At 41.0% G+C, this 20,156-nt stretch overlaps 1 protein-coding gene across 1 annotated transcript in view; it reads left to right on the plus strand.

The window, feature by feature from the left end:
* TSPAN7 (tetraspanin 7) overlaps positions 1-19,394 on the plus strand; it is a 131,495-nt gene extending 112,101 nt beyond the window's left edge. The window contains exons 6-8 of the mRNA XM_089511836.1: positions 1,260-1,343; positions 16,225-16,297; positions 18,334-19,394. Of these exons, the coding sequence (XP_089367962.1) occupies positions 1,260-1,343; positions 16,225-16,293 (153 nt within the window). The 3' untranslated portion in view covers positions 16,294-16,297; positions 18,334-19,394. The remainder of the gene's footprint in view (positions 1-1,259; positions 1,344-16,224; positions 16,298-18,333) is intronic.
* Positions 19,395-20,156: the final 762 nt, after the last annotated feature.

Here is a 20,156-nt window from a genome sequence, read left to right on the forward strand (position 1 = left end):
TGCAGCTTCTCAGGAAAAATCAAGCAAGAACCCAGGCAGAATATCAGAGACTGTGTCAGATCAGCAATGACAACTTTAAAACCCAGCATAGTGGGTGGAGGAATGAATACTGAAAATAAGAGCAAGCCCTGATACCATTCCTATTATAATTCACCAGAAAAATACAAGATGACATCAACACACAGCACCTTATTATTTATGTTCAAGTTTGGGCTATGACATAATCCAAACCTTCTCAACTTCTTTAGTGCTCTTTATAAACCTCTTTATATGCTGAGAAGAAATATTGGACGTATAAGCCAATTGTCATATCATGCATGAGTGGTAGGTCAAGTGGGTGTCATTCATAACTGGATTTGGCTTCTAGACTACTAGTTGTATAATATCAAGTTGGAGCTTTTTCGGATACTGTCAGCTGTCCTAGCTAGAGGATTTCTTTGGTATGTCCTTCCTCTGCCCTAACTCCTGCCAGATCTCTACATGTTTGATTATTCACACTTGGCTCAACAAACAAAAGCCTCAGGTTGTCATCACAAGCAATTGACCTCCTATCCATGTTCTGAAAGCTAGATTAAAGACCACACGAGAACTGTGATCCAGCAGCGAGAGGCTGGTGTATTACAGGGATAAAGATGGATTAAATGCCGATGAAATGTGGATAATGGATTGGCCAGGCAGATTTTTGCTGTCACTTATCTCTTGTTATAGATTTAGATACACTGTTTATTATACAAACAAATTAACAGTGCCAGGAGCTTTAACTTATAAAGGACAGTGGCTCTCATCTTTAGAACACATGCCAAGTGTAGTGAAACACTTTTTTTCTCTGTAAGATATTAATAAGGGAATAATTGTGTAACTTGAATAAAGATGTCCATGAATCCATTAGAAAATATTCTCAGAAAATAGTGTTTTGTTATATCATATTGTCAATGATAATTTTGCAACCATCTTTATGAGAATATATAGTGTGGGTACAGTAAGTAAATAGGCTAAAATGAATACTGTTATGATGAAATAATGAAAATGTGATGAGACCATTTCATTTGGCCCCATGTAGACAATCCCCATCATAAAGTGGAATTATGATATAAAGCAATAAATTGTATCAAATTCACCTATTCCTGTTATGTTCTATTGCTCATTGGTATACTTTGTGGTGTTGAACATGTTAAACTATCTAACCCTTAGTTGAACGAGTTACATTACAGGTAAATGGATATGCCTTCAAAGAATAACTGGCTGAATTTTCTTCCCAGGGCTGTTATGATCTGGTGACCAATTTTATGGAGACAAATATGGGAATCATAGCTGGAGTGGCGTTTGGAATTGCATTCTCACAGGTATACAATTTTAGTATTTTGAAGGCAAGGTATGTTTGCTTATTTCTTCAGCTTCAGGGCAGGATTGGGCTAAGGGACAGGCCTCAAAATGCTTGTTAGTTCTTAGGTCATCTGTTCATTGATTTTTCTTTTTCCAACTTAAATGGGATTTCTCCTTGGGAATATCAGTTACAGCCCAACTAATGACTGCCTCTAGGAAAGAAAAGAAAACACCCTTCCATCGGGTCAAATAAAGGTTAACCTAATAAAACACTGGATTAAATGGACTGTAAACAACTCACATGCCAAATAGTTGATCCATGGTTTGCATAGGGTTTTTTTCCCAGCTGACTTTTGCAGAAAGGAAATATCAAATTGAGAGAGCCATCAGTCATTTTTAAAACAAAAGCATATGCCCAGGTGTGTCTCATTTGTAGGTTCATATCTGAGACCAACAGAATTGAAATTATTTCAGTGGAACCCAAATAATTAACATTTGCTATAAAATTGTATTTAAATGCTGTACTTAAATGTTAACAGGAGAGCAATATGTTACTAATGCTATTTTCCTTGAGAACTTATACAATGAGGCCTTTCTGTTATTTAATTAAATTTCTCTTGCTATAAACAAAGAAGAATTAATTCCAGCTTCTTGCTATGATTATCTTAAAAGTGTGTGTGTGTGTGTGTTTAGCTCCAGATTACATTAAATTATTACTAGTCATTGTAACATAATCCATAGAGTTGAAAGGGTCTAAAGGCCACATTTGAGTCTAGTTACATGTAATTACAGACATACCTCAATTGACAAAGCCTCTGGCAAAGAAATTCCTTTCTTCACCCATCTAGCGCTGCTCTCTCTTCATTCTTATCCTCTGTCTAGCTAGAATTTTTTAGTAGCACGGGCACTGGGAATATTGTGAAGAATGGCTGGAGAAACAGACACTTTTATAATGCAATAAATAGTGCAATAAAGCTGGGGGAAATGGGGTTCCCAGCTGATATTACCATAGCTTGCATTACTGCAGCTGTACACATCTGCCTACAACATTTAAGCTAAACAGTAGCTTCCTCCAGATGGACGTAGCCAGGATTTTGGGAAGGGGTGGGTGGGTCCAGACAAAGTGCCACCATTATAATGGGGCATCGGTGCGGCAGCGCAGCAACATGCACCATTCATTTTATCTAACCGAAGGGGGGGGGGGTCCGGACCCCAAGGACCCCCCCCCTTGGCTACGTCCCTGCTCCAGAATACCTTACTGAGCATGTGTGAAGAGCCGAACAGTGATCAAAAGGGAGAACAGATATGCTTGCCTCACCAGCTGTCCTCAACATGTCACAAAAGCATGGATCTATAAGTTTGACCACCAAAATGGAAATTATAAGAAGTGGAGGGTTCTGATAAAGCATCCCTGGATGCATTTTGGAAGAAGCTTTCAAGTACTCTCCAGATGGTTATTGTTTTTGTTTACCTCTACAAGGCTTGCCCAACCTGACATGTGCATAGTGTTAGTTTTAGATTTTAAAAAATCCTGAAATATATTGAACTACTCTTTTTGTAGTACGGAAACTATCCCTATTCTTTCAATGTTATTTCTGCCTCTAGTTGCAAATTTTCTGTTGAAGAAGTAATTCCTGGGAGCACATCTATATTATTAACCAAGGACCGAGGTAGACCTGTAATTCCATTTTCCAGGAACACTTATAACCCCATTATATTATGATTGTATCTTAATGAAGAATATTTTCACTCATTTTGTCAGGTAGTAGTAACTTTAGTTACTTATATAGTTTCAGGGTAGTGACCTTACTACTGAAGTAGTGAAGAAATTTTACAGTCCTTCAGGTTCTGGCTGTTGTGCTGTTTCCCCATATTCTGTTTTGGGCACTGAGGCCAGAGGTTTGTAGCATTCAGATTTTTACAAAAGCAAACATCAAAAGTACCTAATTCAGTTGCTCGTGAGTAATAGGGAAGTAAAACTTTTGCTTTATAATTTTTTTTTGCCAGAATTCACTAAGGTACTTACAGGGATGTGTTTTTGGTTATTCACGTTGCAGAAGCCTAGAATTGGCTGCAGCTGGGACTCAAACCAGCAGGTGATGTCCAAGGTCACAGTGTGTGCCAGAGAGGACATAGCAAGATGTAAATATACTGTGTCATCTTTGCAAGGGGGAAGATATTCCAAGATGCACATGAAATTGTACAGGAAGGGGTTGAGCTAGATTACCACGTGGCAAATGTGTATATAAACTCAGATGCCCGTTTGTACATTTTGTGGGTTTATAGTTGGTGGATGGTGTTGGTGATTGTTCTCGCGTGTGTCTTTGGCAACAAATAAACAAAGTGCCTCTATGGAGATAAGCCAGGAGTCGGTGTGCCTTTCTTCTAGCAGCTGTTTTCCTGGCATGCTCCGGCAGCTAACTATTGTTTATTTTCAACACAAGGCTTCCATGTTTACTCTGCACGCTCATGTTTGCATCAACATGTGTAACCTAGAGTTACAGATTCATGACTCGGTCATATTCATGATCCCTCTCTAGTTTCTAGTTTGGGGGAGAAATAGGGACTGTGAAAAATCCACCAATACTTACTTACCAGGCAGTAGCTACTGCAATTAATGGGGGTCTCTTCCCCTATCAATTGAAAAGCAGTTGACTGACCTTCCCATCCCTCATTGTACAAGCAATCACCAGTGCAAGGGGGAATTGTGAGAGGGACTCTGCTTCTGGCTGTGACATGGGAGATCACTCCAGAAGGGAGTGGGAACATCAGTCAGCTATTTCCCCATCAATAGAGGATCATATCCCATTGATCTCAGTGGCTGCTGCCTGTTAAATGGGGATTTGGGAAGTTAGGCTGGGAAACACTAAGTAGCTATCTAACTATGATAGTTATGCATTCATAACTGCTTTAGTGAATCCCAGCCTGTAATGGTAGCTAACTATTTTTGATCCCTTGGGACTAGGACTGTAATTACTTATTAGGAAGGATTGTGGGCAAGCCAACCACAACCTCTTCTGATATAACAAATTAGGGAGGTCATAGAAATATACAATCCCAAAGAGTTATTTTAAGCATTTGGGTTTTTTTTTAAAAATGTGGGCAAACCAGTCACAGGGTTTCCTTATCCTAATTTGCCCTTTGCCTTCCTCTGAGGCTGAGAGGGTGTGACTTGCCCAAGATCACCCAGTGGGTTTTTATGGTGAAGCAGGGATTCCATCCCTGGTTTCCAGAGTTGTAGTCCAACTTTCAAGCCACTACACATTCTTGCCCTCTAAGCCTAATCTATTTCCCTCCAGTTTATTCCAATGGGAAGCATACCAAACCCTATGATGGGTGGGGGATGGACACAGAGATGAAGAGCTGAAAATTAGCTGTTTGTTGTGCAGGCAGAAGCCCAGCAGGGCTTTTGACGTATAAAAGTCCCTAGCTTCAGTGTAATCTTTTCTTCAAACCCCTTCCCTTTTAGAATTTCAGCCAGAAAACTGAAAACTGAAAACAGAAGAGGGTGCACTCTAGGGTTGGGGACGGGGAGTTTGGTCTGTCCAGTTCCCTGGCAGACCAAAGTCATGTAATAATAATAATAATAATAATAATAATAATAATAGGTTTTATTTATAGACCGCTATTCTGCAATGATCATAGCGGTGTACAGTAAAAATCTTAATGCAATACAAAATACAAGGTGACAAAGGAGGGAGAAGTCTCGTCCTTCAGGCAGTCCCTGATGTTGCTGGGTCTACCTGATCGCTCCCTCTGAGGCCAAGATGACAGTTGAGGAGGGAGGGGCCTCTTCCTTCAGACAGTCCCTGATGTTGCTGGGTCTGCCTGATGACTCCCTCTGAGGCCGAGATGACAGTTTAGGAGGGAGGGGCCTCTTCCTTCAGACAGTCCCTGATGTTGCTGGGTCTGCCTGATGACTCCCTCTGAGGCCACGATGACAGTTGAAGAGGGAGAGGCCTCTTCCTTCAGGCAGTCCCTGATGTTACTGGGTCTGCCTGATCGCTCCCTCTGAGGCCGAGAAGACAGTTTAGGAGGGAGGGGCCTCTTCCTTCAGGCAGTCCCCGATGTTGCTGGGTCTGCCTGATGACTCCCTCTGAGGCCACGATGACAGTTGAAGAGGGAGAGGCCTCTTCCTTCAGGCAGTCCCTGATGTTACTGGGTTTGCCTGATCGCTCCCTCTGAGGCCGAGAAGACAGTTTAGGAGGGAGGGGCCTCTTCCTTCAGACAGTCCCTGATGTTGCTGGGTCTGCCTGATGACTCCCTCTGAGGCCAAGATGACAGTTTAGGAGGGAGGGGCCTCTTCCTTCAGACAGTCCCTGATGTTGCTGGGTCTGCCTGATGACTCCCTCTGAGGCCAAGATGACAGTTGAGGAGGGAGGGGCCTCTTCCTTCAGGCAGTCCCTGATGTTGCTGGGTCTGCCTGATCGCTCCCTCTGAGGCCGAGAAGACAGTTGAGGAGGGAGGGGCCTCTTCCTTCAGGCAGTCCCTGATGTTGCTGGGTCTGCCTGATCGCTCCCTCTGAGGCCGAGATGACAGTTAAAGAGGGAGGGGCCTCTTCCTTCAGGCAGTCCCTGATGTTGCTGGGTCTGCCTGATGACTCCCTCTGAGGCCAAGATGACAGTTGAGGAGGGAGGGGCCTCTTCCTTCAGACAGTCCCTGATGTTGCTGGGTCTGCCTGATGACTCCCTCTGAGGCCGAGATGACAGTTTAGGAGGGAGGGGCCTCTTCCTTCAGACAGTCCCTGATGTTGCTGGGTCTGTTCAGGCAGTCCCTGATGTTACTGGGTCTGCCTGATCGCTCCCTCTGAGGCCGAGAAGACAGTTTAGGAGGGAGGGGCCTCTTCCTTCAGACAGTCCCTGATGTTGCTGGGTCTGCCTGATCGCTCCCTCTGAGGCCGAGATGACAGTTGAGGAGGGAGGGGCCTCTTCCTTCAGGCAGTCCCTGATGTTGCTGGGTCTGCCTGATCGCTCCCTCTGAGGCCGAGATGACAGTTAAAGAGGGAGGGGCCTCTTCCTTCAGGCAGTCCCTGATGTTGCTGGGTCTGCCTGATGACTCCCTCTGTGACCAGAAGTGATGTTTTTGGCTAACAAGCTGTCTTCTCTGACCACTTTTACAAAAATTTTGTTGCTGTTTCAGAGTGAGGGTCCCCTGAAATAGCATATAGGGGGTAAAATGGTTAGGGGATATGGGGAGATTATTCCCCCTTCAGCAGTACAGTTTCTACTCCTGGACCTAATATAATAAATAAATAATAAATAAAATAAAAGTTTTATTTCTATACCGCTCTTCTTCAAATCAGGGCGGTGTACAACAAAGTTAACAATACAGTATGCATCCAAACAAATACAATATACAAAAGACACATATCACAATAAAACCAAACATATTAAAAGCATTATAACCTCGTGCCGGTCTAATGCTGGCAGAGGAAGGGGGGGGGGAGTACAAATTCAGGGGGAAATATTCAGGGGTAAGCTTGTTTGAATAAATAAGTTTTCAACCCCTTCTTAAATTGGGGTAGGGAGGTGGCTGCGCGGAGCTCCATTGGCAGCGAGTTCCAGAGGCTGGGGGCCGAGATTGAAAAGGCCCTCCTGGAAGTAGAGGCTAATCTGGCCTCCGGAACTCTTAGAAGTTGCTGCCCCGATGATCTGAGGCTGCGGGGCGGATTATATGGGGAGAGGCGGTCCATCAGATACCCTGGGCCCAAGCCATTTAGGGCTTTATAGGTAACGACCAACACCTTGTATTGCGCCCGGAAGCGAATAGGCAGCCAGTGCAGATCTTTAATCTATATAGGTAATAGATTTTTATGTCACTTAGTAACACTGGTTTGTAGTAGAATCAGGACAATTTTTTATACAACTGTTGTGTGGAATTCACTAACATACAATGTGTTTGATAATAGCCAGTAATTTAAATGGCTTTACCAAAGTGCTGGACAAATACATGAAAGATAAACCTGTTGATATCTGCAGCATCCTTAACAGGGAAATGCAGGATACATTTTCAGAGACTATATAACTGAGCATAGATCCTAAAGGAAAGCACGAGGAGGCCATTGTTCCAATCATACCCTAGTGGTTAGTTTTCCAGAAGTATGTCTCCTTGGTTGCTGTTGTAAATAGAATGTACTAGATGGACATTTTTATTAAGATCCACCAAGGCAGTTCTCAAGTTCTTAGCCTGGCCCCTGTCAGTGCAGAAAAGAGAAGTGAAGGAGCACTTCGCGTCTGGAAGAAGATGGTTGAGGTGTTTGACTAAGATACATCATTCACAAAACTAGTGTATCCTGATGGCTTCCATGCCAGGGTGATGAATAATATCCCAAAAATGGATTCAGCACCTTGGATAGCTTTAAAGCTTAGATGAAAATTCAGAGTGGATTTACCACTCTACTGACATGGAAGCCACGAGTGTCCTCAGCTGATGCATTGCAAGATACACATTGATTTATTTGTTATAGTTATATCCCATTTTCCCCATCATGTAACATAAGGTAGTGTGGGTGGGATTCCTGCAGGGCCAATTGGAGGGGTGGAAGTTGGGTTGAGAATCCACTCTTGATATTATGGTGATTCCTCCCAGAACTGTTCCGTGTGGTGCAAAAGCAGAGCTCCTGCAAGACTTGGAGCAGCTGCAGGAGGAACAATGGCAAAATCAAGAGTCACTTTGTCACTTCCATCATGAAGGATCTACTGGATGCCCCATGTTCTGAAGTGGTCTGTGGGTTTTCCAACCCTTATTCCAACATGTGAAGCCAAAGGCTTTCATGGCCGGCATCCATAGTTTTTTTGTGGAATAGTTTTATTCCAACAATTATGAAATTTTCCTCTTGGGTAATCCTACGTGCACCAACTGTGATGGTTCCTCTCAGGCAAACCCACCGCTTTAGTCAAATGTGTGATTATTGCCCTTTTCCAAATGTGAAGACTTCCACAGTGCTCACAGCAATTACCCAGAATAAGGGCTATCTCAGATCCCCATCTCTGCCACAATGAAAGGACATCCTCTGTCCCACCTATGTGACACCAGCTGTGGGGACCATCAAAATACCCTCAAGATACATATGAGGAGTGGAAGCTACTTCTATAGTTAATGAGCACCTCTATATTCATGCTGCTACCACAGACACTTTGTCTGAATTCAAGCTCCTAGACAGATAATATTTCCAGAGTTTAAACACTTTTATTCTTTATTCACAGAAGTTAAAGATAATACAACAGATTAATTACATACAACTTTTAAAATGTCATACATCCTCTCTCACACTCCTCTTAGACTAATCCAAAGTATCCACACTAAACTCCCCACCCAAACTCCCTTCTCTCACTCCAACCCTAGTCTAACTCCAACCCTTGTCTAACTGAACTCTCAAGTGTCGTTCACCAGATTTATGCAAATCTTCTCAAATATTCAGCCACTGAATTAGCATTCACTCCAACATTCCATCCTCTCCCCTTTCCCAATAGCTCCTTACCTTGTATTCTAATATACAACCTATACATAAAACAGCATTTCCAAAAACAAGCCCACAACATCACATGGTCCCCACTTTGTTGCTGACCAGGTCCATCATACTTGTTTAGCTTTAGCAAGGGAGCTGCATCAGATGACTTCAGACCATCTCCTGTCAAGTGACTTCCCCGCATCAATGAGCTGCAGTTTTCTTAGTACCTGGCAAAAATATATTGCCTAATGTAGTCTGTTACTCTAGCCAGCTTTCCTGAGAGCATGACTTAAGTTCTTCCAGAAAGAAGATTTCCAGTAAAATATAATATATAATAATAATAATAATAATAATAATAATAATAATAATTTATTTATATACCGCTATTCCAAATTAGATCACAGCGGTGTACAGCAAGAAGTGATACAATATAAAAATCCGACATAACACGTATTACCGACAAAATAGTAACAACATTCCATTAGAAGTTACAAACTATAAAACTTACAGATAATCAAAACCACAAAAACAAAGCTATATACACATACAAATGTGCTATATACAGTTAGCCCTCCTTATCCATGGGTTTTTTAATCCACAGATTCAAGCATCCATGGTTTGAAAATATTTTTTAAAAGTATAAATTCCAAATAGCAAACCTTGATTTTCCATTTTATATAAGGGACATCATTTGCTCTATGCCATTGTATTTAATGGGACTTGAGCATCCATGGATTTTGTTATCCATGCCGGGGGGGGGGGGGGGTCTGGAACCAAAACACAGTGCATAACAAGGACCCACTGTATGGATGGGAGGGAGGGTGTTGTATCTTTGACCACTTTTTTCTCTGTAAATGTCCATACACTGTAACACTATACTATGTATATGAGAACTGGGTACCATTTCCTTATTTAATCCTTTTCTTTGCTCCAAGTAACGTTGAGAGTATTTTCATAGTAATCAATAACACAGGGGACACATCAAACAGTGGCATGCCTTTTACTTTAGAGGCAGTTAATCTGCCATAAAGAAACTGTCTTTAGTTTTTGCTCCTTCACAGCTGACTGTTTCTTGCTGCTCTTTGCACAATTACTTAGAGAATGTTCAGCTTCTATAAAATGCAGGCTTTCTGAAGTGGAAAAAAAGGGGCTGTACCCACATGAAAGCATCCTATTCCTATAGCACAGATTGTTTAAGCACAGAGTTTGAGAAAGCTGCCTCAGGCCTCAGAGCGTCTGCACAGATCATATTCATAGGCTTTCTTGTTGAGCAGAACTCTGTGCAAACCAATTTGAGCGACATTTGTTTTGTTTTTAATCTGGTGTCAGTGCTGTTGCCTGGAATAACTTTACATTAACAAGCATTTTTTTGGAAGAGAAAGGCAAACTACAGTACTTTGGTCTCAGGTAAAATTAACATCTTGAGTCACTCTTTATTAACCTACTGCCCTCTACATATGTTGGACTAAAATTCCCATAATCTCCAGCTAGTTTGACTGGATGGGGATCATATGAGTTGTAGGTCAACCCATTGGTGGGATATGAGGTAGAGGAGGACTGATCGAAATTGTAGAAGGCCATGTACATTTTTTTAAAGCAAATTTGTGTGGATGGACATTTTACCTGTTAATGTCAAAATTGCCCTTTGGGAAAGTGAATTGTACAAGAACCCAGAGTGTTGCTAGTCGTTTAAAAGGTCACTAACACAATGTGAAGTCAAAGGCTTTCATGGCCGGCATTCATAGTTTTTTGTGGGTTTTTCAGGCTATGTTGCCATGTTCACTAACACAGTGTTTCAGAGAGAGAATTATAGCTAGATGACTTATGACATAGGAACATATTATAGTACAATTTGCAGGAATATTGACCTGGTTTTATTTGGAGTATGCAGAGTATCAGCATTTATTTGTAAATGTATTGGAAATCATTTACAATGTACAATAACTGATCATTTTTTATTGAGCAGAGGCCATGTTATAATTTATGTGCATCATTTTATTGTTTTGTGGGTTTTTTTTATTGGAAATTTGTCTGAGCAAATTTATGTATTTGTACACTGATTGTATGAGACACAGATCAACAAAAATAATTAGTTTAGCTCAAGCATTGTGTATCATATTGTTGAAAAATGTAAGACCTACCAGTACATAAAATTGGAACCTGGGCCTAAGCCTGAATTCAGGCATGGAGGGTGGTACAAGAAGGATGCTTGAATATTAGCTTACTCTTTAAAAACAAAGCAACTATCTAGACATAGGCTGCTGCCATACTGCAGAAATAAAGCCCTTTAGCCTCCATGACTCAGTCCTATGGAATTCTGGGATTTGAAGTTTGGTGGGACATCAGAGCTCTCTGACAATAAAGGCTAAATATCTCAAAAAACAAAAACAAAACCACCACAGAATTCCATAATATTGTGTCATGACAGTTAAAATAGTGCCAAGTTGCTTCATTTCCATAGTGTGGCAGCAGTAGACACAGTTTCATTGCCTGTGAAAGAAATGATCTTTAAAATATTCTACTGGCAAAATAAGACTGCCACATTATTTCTAGATTATTTATCTAGCATCTAATGTTGTTGTGAAATACTTTACAACTCCTAGCTGATTTATTCTCTTTTGAGATAGGTTATCCCAAACAGCAGTGGTGGTGGCCGGAGGGAAGGTGGGGAGAACCTGGTATTAATTCCTAGGGCCCAGGGTCCAGAAGGAGTGCTGGGGCTTGACTGTGTTGCATATGGCTTTGTCTTTGAAGCAGAGCAGTCCCAAACCTCATATTTTTTTATTTGGTGAGAACAGAAAGTGTTGGCATAAGCTGTACTCACAATAAGCTGCTCCCTTAGCGTTTAGTTGATAGTAAAATGCTCTCAAATTGTGTACTGAGTGCTGTGGAGATCTGCCTGTTGGAAGTATGTCTGGTACCTATTGTTCCTAATCTCAAATCTAAAAGCCCACGTAACTTAAGTGAGTAGTGTGTGAGCCAGGTCTACTGTACATAAAGCCCACCTCAGGTTTTACAGGATGAGGGCCTCTCCTGAGAGTTTTCGTGAAATCTCTAAACTTGTGGGAACCTGAAACTCTTGCTCCCCACTTGAGATGAACTTTATATAGGCCTGCCTGTTGAGTGTGCACCAGCCAGTCTTGAATTGGCCTGGCAAGAGAGGGGGTTCTCTTATTTTGCTGCTTAGAAAACTTGGCAACTTGAGTTTGGAGCCCTGAAAAAGTGTTAACGGTGAGAACCAAAGCTCCTCTTGGAGGCCCTAATCCCAAGAGAGACCTTGAATAGTGCAGGACTATTGTGTGAACTTTGTGCCCAAGCAGAGGTGAAGCAGGGAGTCCCACATACAGAGTCCTAGTCTTGTTTCTGCTCCTTTAGTCTTCAAGCCATAAACACTACCATGTTTTTTCTCTGATTACATGCATCAGTATTTTGTTTTTTCCTGCAGAGAATTGAAAGGTTGCAGGAAAGATGCTGAACAAGACAGTTTGTAGGGAAAACAATACATTTTTTGTGGACTGCCTTTGTCCCAACGCAGGATCGAAGACAGTGTGGTCTGCACCCCCCGCACTTCTGCAGTGATGCTAATGGCATAAACCTTTTTAAAAGCACAATACAGCTTTAAAAAAAGTACAAAGGTTAAAACACAATTAAATTGAACGCTTTAAAAACCCACACAAGTTAAAAAGTCAACATAAAACTTCAGAAATCATTCCAGTCTATTATTGACTTCAGTGTAAACCAATTAGGTTTGTAGATTAATTTTTCTAGAGTGCTGAAGGGGAAATGAGGTAACTCTGATTGTCTTTGATATGTACATTCTTCCCACAGGAAGCTGGAAAACTAGAAAACAGCTTTTGCATGTTTTTTAACCATTCAAAAACCTGTAAACCTGTAAAATGTGTTTGACCAGAGGTAACAGCGGGACAAAGAACTGAGCATTAATCCAGGATAAGAATGGCTCCCATACCACAATGCCATTCTCATAAAAATGATTGTATATTCCCAATAGTATTTGTATGCAAAAAGAATGAAAGGAAAACAAATGGAGACTCTTGCACAGAAACTAAATTTGATAAGGTTAATAAATTTGATAAGAAGGCAATTCTATGTGTATTTAACCAACTTTCAACCACAATTATTCCCTTACAACATGACTACTGCCTCATTGGAGGTGGAGGGGCATGCACAGATATGCCCAGCCAATGTGACAAAAATAGAGATGGGTGCTTTTCTGCACCCTACTCTCCACTAGGAAGGCAGTAGTCATTTTAGGAGGGGATGGCTATGGTTGTAAGCTGGGGTGTGGAAGATGATGGAGGACAAGTACCTTTGTCCAATTTGACAGAGTTTTATGGTAGGTCTGTTAGGGATTAAAATTACAGGAATTTATCCCTAGTCCAATTTGACAACCCTAGATTATGAAGAAAATTACTTGGCACATTTGTTTAACTTGAATGTGGAATATAAGAGTGTTTAGGAAAATACAAACAATGGAAGTGTTGTTGTGTACGTTGTGTACATCCTGTCTTTTTCTCAATATGGGACTCAAATTTCCAAATTTCATGGATGTTCAGAAGGAAGGTAACCAGTGAACTTCCAGCCTATTTATGAAATCAGTTGAGGAATCACCCAAAGGAGCAGCATGAAGGATTTGGGATGTGCTAGACTGGAGGAAGTCAACCCACAATGGAAATATGTAAAAGGCAGTATTGTTGTGGCAGTCAAAAGTCTCCCATACTTTGAAGTGCCAGATTGAACAGATGGAGTGTAGGACGAAACACTTTACTGAGACATTTGAAAGATTAATCTGATTGAGACTAACACGCACAGCAACACTTCCATTGTTTGTATGTTTTGCTCTATTTTCCTAAACACTCTTATATTCCACAATCAAGTTACACAAATGTGCCAAGTAATTTTCATGATCCCATAACATCAGATACCCTAAGGACAGAATGAATGAGACAGAGCGGCTGTAGTATATCATTGGGAATAATTGTGGATGCTATAAATAAGTGTCACCAAAGTCCTTTGCTAAGAATGCTTGTTTCCAGTACTTGGCAATGGCAAGTGTTGGTTGTGCAGACAAAATTCACACCTTTAATCTGTACCTTTAAAATGCAGATTAAGGACCTTTAATCTGGAGGTTTTTAAAATTACTTTACAAGGAAGTGCTTCCAGCTAAATGCAGAAGTGATTGCACAGGTGGTATGCTTGCTTATAAAATCTGGAGCCACTTTGTGTCTGGCTGTCTCCTTTTGCCACATCAGCATATACATTGCATACAGGACATGGCTCTTTTATCTTTAATAGTTAACAGAAGCTGCTGCTACACTGCAGAATTAATGCCGTTTGACACCACTTTAACTATCATGGCTCCATTCTATGGAATTCTGGGATTTGTAGCTTGTTGTGGCCACAGAGCTCTCTGACAGAAAAGACTAAACATCTCAGAAAACTACAAACCTCAGAATCCTGTAGTATTGAGACGTGGCAGTTAAAGTGGAGTCAAACTGCATTAATTCTGCAGCCAGATCCTGTAGCAGGAAGATGCAGTGTAAAGTTCTGCCAGGCAGAACTATGCAATTTCCCTTCCTCACCCTACCCAAGGATGATATCAGTGCTGTGTGTCTGTCTATAGGAACATACCTGCATGTGTCTACACCATCCTGCCCCTTCCTCCCCTCTCCAATTGCCAACTTACCTTTTAGCTTCTGCATCCCTCCATACCTGGCCATTTACTGGCCATTGGAGAGGGGAGGAAGGGGCAGGATGGTGTAGACACATGCAGGTATGTTCCTATAGACAGACACACAGCACTGATAACATCCTTTAGTGCATCGACTTATAGGAATGTAGCTGGCTGCTTTTCTGCCATGCCTGCTGCTTTCCATTGGCCAGTAAGAAGCCACGTGCTGGCTGAGTATGTGTGCAGCAGCTAAAAGAGGATGAGACAGGAGACATCTCACAGTTCTGCATCTTTCTACTCTAAGATCTTTTAACAATTAAGGTTACAGTAGCTAGTCCCATATTCCATCTGGTGATCCAAACAACATGGCAGGAGGTAGAAGACTCTTGTGAACCAATCTGTGTCAGCTAAAGCCAGGAGCTCTATGATACAGGAAAACCTGGAGTTCACAGTCATGAAACTGAAACTGAATCCAGATAAAACAGAGGTACTCACTGTTAGAGGCCCTAATCCGTGAATGGAGGTTTGTCAACCGGTCCTGAAAGGGGTCACACTTTCCCTAAAGAACTGTGTTTGCAGCTTGGGGGTGCTCCTGGACCCATCACTTCAGATGTCAGCTCAAATAGATGTGACAGCCAGGAGTGCTTGTTATCCGTTTTGGTTGATATGCCAGCTCTGCCCCTTCCTGGAACCTGAAGACCTAAGAACTGTGGTGCACACGCTGGTAACCTCACAATTTGATTTCTGCAATGCGCTCTACATAAGGCTACCCTTGTACCTAGACTGGAAACTCCAATTAGTTAAAAACATGGCAGCCAGACTGGCCACCAGGAGATCTAGAGGTGACCACATAACACTGATCTTAAAGTCCCTCCACTGGCTGCCTATTAGTTTGTGGGCACAGTACAAGGTGTTGGTTGTGACCTTTAAAACTCTTCATGGCTTGGGTCCAGCTTACCTACAGGATCACCTTCTCCATACAATCCACCCCGCACACTTAGGTCCTTTGGGAAAAAATTTACTGCAGCCAGCAAAAACTAGGTTGTCTGCTGTTACCTGGAGGACCTTCTACTGTGCTGCTCCCAAGTTATAGAATGGCCTGCCACAGGAGATCTGGAGTATTGCTAATCTTGACTGGTTTAAAAAAGCGGTCAAGACGGATCTCTTTCGACAGGCCTTCTCAGATTAGAATGTCAGTTGCCTCCCATCGATTGTCTGCTATGTTTTAATAATTTAATTGTATTCTTTTTATTGCAGGTGGGTGGATTTGTGAGATACTGTGTTTTAATTGTATTTTAAATTGCATCTGGTACAAAACCAGTGTTTAACTGAATTGAGATTTACGCATGTATTGACATATCCCAAGATGTCTATTGTGGCTACTACAATTTTAACTTAGGCTCTAACTTTTAAGGTCTAAATGATAATGTGCTATAACCATTTGGACTACTAGGTGCTTATGTTGAGTTAATGGCAACGGGAAGGAAATACCTTGTTTTACACTGAACAAGTAAGAAACACTTGGATTACCTAGAGGCAAATATAATGAAAATATAGTGTCGTTTAAAAAATTAGAATGTGACACAGAAACAATTGGTGCTGTTTTGCACTTAAACTAATACTGTACCTGTACTGTACTGTATTTGTGTTTTTATATATTTCAGTTAATTAAAACAGTTCTAAAAGCCTCTCTGTATGTCAGTATGGATTTCATGCTGCTACCTGACTGCACATATGAAAATTCTCTCTTTCCCCCTTACAGTTGATTGGAATGTTGTTGGCATGCTGTTTGTCCCGATTTATTACTGCCAATCAGTATGAGATGGTGTAACAAGGTAGGTGTGTATATTGCCTTACCCAGGATGCTATTCCCAAAGTGACTGAAATGCCTTGGCCTCCCTCTCTCTGAAACAGATATGACTAGTCAGCTGCTTGGACTACAGTAGGCAGACTTTGTAGTGCAGATGAAAATGCAAATTGTAGATCAAAACATATATATTAGAATCTGCAAAAAGAAGTGCTGAGCAGTGGGATTAAAATTTAAAAAGGTACATTATTTTGATTTATACTATATATTGGAGACTGTAGTGCACAGCCATGGGTCGCATACCACCCTTCATTGTGCATTCTTGTTTTAAAGGCCTCAGTGTCTAGGGTCCAAGCTTCTAAAGTTCATCTCCTGACTATGCATGGGGTCAGTGGAGAAGACCTTCTGGATATCCTGTCACTATCTGAGGTGTCATTTGCAAGAAAGCACTGAAGGCCTTCTCTGTCGAGCTCTATATTTATTCCATTTTCATTGGTACAGTATAACGTTATGTTTAGGAAACATTTTTAATGCAGCAGTATTGGGAATGGTTTGCTGTTTGAATTTGTCTTCCTCTTGGTTCATAACCTATCAGCTGCTTTTCTTTATATTTTTCAACTTTTGTAGTATGGGCTAATTTCTTTTATTCATAGAGCTTAGGTGGGATTTTAAAAATTGTAATGAAATAAATAAATAAAATTCTTAACTTTTAATTGCTACTTAGCAAAACATGGAACAATTAAATTTTGGGGACAACATAGAATCCCTAGCCACATTTCCCTGGGCACCTTGATCTATTTACAGTAAAGGGATGCAAGACTACAAAATGCAAATAATCACTTTCCTATCTAAATTTGTTTCCTGGTCCTAAGTTGATATGCTTCCCTTGTGTCAACAACATAGCATCGTGAGCTCACTTGATCTTGTCTGATTTTAGAAGCTAAGCTTGATTGGCCTGGTTATTACACATTTGAAAGACCACAATGGGAATGTCACGGAACTCCAGCATCTTATCTCAAACACAGTAGAACTGGGTTCTGCCCATATCGGGGCAGATAGACCAATGGTATTGTGAGGTGGCTGGCATCCTGTTAGGGGCATATACAGGTGTAAATCAACATTACATCTATGCATGTCAGTTGTTGTGGAGGTTGCAGTGACCAAAGCCCCCACCCTTAAAACTTACTGCAGAGCCACTGCAGTCCTCCCCCCCCCCCCAGCCATTCTGTGGCTGGTAGAGAGGGGAGATTGGATAAGCATCTTCATAGCCAGGTGAAATGTCCTCTGGAAGTCCCCAGTAAATTCCAGCAGATGATAGAATCATTTCATGTCTAGTTACAGGGACATAAAGTTTATTGCACCAGGATGGATTGGGAACGGAATGAAAGGGGCTGGGAATGAGTGCAGAATGAGTGGGGGATGAATTTTACCGCACACAAAAGTCCCCATTCCATTCCCTTCTGTTCCGTTCCCCATCCATCCCACAGGAGACAATTTTTGAGAACGGTTACTGTACAGTTCTCAAAAATCGCCTCCTGTGGGATGGATGGGGAACAGAATGGGGACTTTTGTGTGCAGTAAAATGCGTCACCCACTCGTTCCGGCCCCATCCTGGCCCCTTTTGTAATGCACAAGGCCTGTTCCAGGCACTTCTCTAGTCCCCCCTCCACTCTCCACCAGCCATGGAATAGCCATCCAGGGTGGTGGTGAATGGCCAGCTGTAGCATGTTCCACATATGGAAATAATATGATACACTGAGTTTCAGAAGGTTCTGGCCAGTATAAGGCAGCATCCTTACAAATAAATGTACACAGTTGCAGTGCTGAAATAGACTGCAAACACTCTTGCTCATGCATTCCACTCATCTAGACTCCTCCCAGTAATTGAAATGGTGCTTGGTGTTGGTATTCTGCTTATTAATATGCCTGAAATAATAGTGTTGAATGCATATAGTGGATCTCTTTCTTTCCATTGGATCTAACCACTAGAATCATCCTTTGCAGGACTGGATGTTACTTTAAACTATTTAATACTTTCCCCCTTTCTTTTCTGTCCTTTTCCAGGGGTGTTTTTCAATCAGGAACTGGGTAATTCTTGGAAGACTTCTTAAGAATGTTAGAGCACACATACACAACTACAACTACACATACACTCACATGAAATCTGCCACCTTCTAACTCTGTACCATGCGTAGTGTACCATTCCGTGAAGTACTGTCGTGCCACAGAAGTAGCCTGAACCATTCAGCATCCAGTACTGTACACTCCATCCTGAAGGCTTTGCATACGATGGCACTATATGTATGTTCTTGGTCAGACTGTAGTTGCATTGTAAAGTTAACAGAAGTAATCCATTAACAGCAATGACTGGGCTGTGCATGTAGTGACTGGGGGCGAAAAATAGCCTTTCACAATGGTTAATAAATGTCGCACACATCCATATTAAACTTGTATACAAATATATATATATATATATATAAAATATTATTTTGGTTTATTGAATTTTTAATTTCTTGGTTTTCTTTACTGCATTACTAAGGTGTTTTTTTTCTCAATCTACCTATTTCTCTCCCATCCAACCCAAAATCTGCCCAATCAAGAAGAAATCAGTTATAGAATGAAATACTTGAAAAAAATATATCCAAAATCCACTTGAGGGAAATTGTTCTTTTGATGTTCTGCTTCATCCTGGATTCTTAATCAATGTTGTATGCCCAGTGCGTTTGCCAGTTGGCCTTTGTCTAGTGCATTTTGCCTCTGAACATGAACCTGTGTAATATTGTTACTAAAGCTGTGTTGTTTGCTTACTGTGAACCCCCTAAGTTTGCTTCCTTTTTATTAGACAACCCAATTGTGCTGTGGTGCAACTTTCTTCTTCTTCTTTATTCCCTCTTTTTTTCTCCTCTTGCATTGAAGTTGCCACCAAATACATTATCAAATCAATCAAACTTTAAACAAAAAGAGTGTGTGGAATATTTAGAATGGTGGGTGGGGAGCAAAAGTTTAAGACCTTTTTAAAAAAAATAGAAATTTTTTAATAAGGCCTCTGTCTAGCATGCCAACAAGAATGCATTGATATTGTGAGTATTTGTGATATACATATTAATAAATGGAACCATTACGGATTTCTACTAGCTTCCTCTTTATTCTTCAGTTCCAACTTTTTCCCTAAGATAAACTTCTTCTTTCAGCACCAGCATTACAAAAGCTGTACTTTTAAAGTATTGCCTACACTGAATTGCTAGTCCAGCTAGTGTTGACAAATTAATATATGTGTAAATACTATTAAATTCAGTGGGCTTTCCCACTCAGATAAGCAGTTCTGTTCAGGCCATAGGGCATTGGTTCTCAAATGGTGGGGCAGGACCCCCCAGGATGTGTGTGTGTGAGATGCTCAAGGGGGGCATAAAACATGGAGGCTCTGGTCCTTCCTACTCTTTCCAAACTGTTTTGTATGTAAACTTTACACTGCATTGAGTTAAAAACTGAATTTTAGTTAAATAAAACTGTTCTGATTTTTTTATTTAAAAATTGTGAAAAGTTAAAAATTCATGAATACAATACATATCATGGATCAAATCAGAAAGCAACATCATTCCATGAGTTCAATGTTGAGATGGTGGCAGATGAAGGTGTTCTAAAGAATTAACAAAAATCAAAAAGGGTAACCATTTCTTCTCAAAAGAAGTGTGACACGAAGGGGAGCTGTTCTGATTTGGACAATGTTATTTCGTTATAAAAAGTGAAAATATGAATATACATGAATGTGCAAATGAAAATATGCACGCTAAATAAACAAAATATTTTTATTCATAGATAGACTATATCAAGCGAGAGGTGGTGATGGCTGTGTGTAGATGTAAAGGGGGACCCCAAGGGTAAAAGGT

Source organism: Sceloporus occidentalis, unplaced genomic scaffold (assembly GCF_023333645.1).
Source record: "Sceloporus occidentalis isolate IW3139 unplaced genomic scaffold, rSceOcc1.0.p SCAF_2, whole genome shotgun sequence".
In the NCBI taxonomy this organism is placed as follows: domain Eukaryota; kingdom Metazoa; phylum Chordata; class Lepidosauria; order Squamata; family Phrynosomatidae; genus Sceloporus; species Sceloporus occidentalis.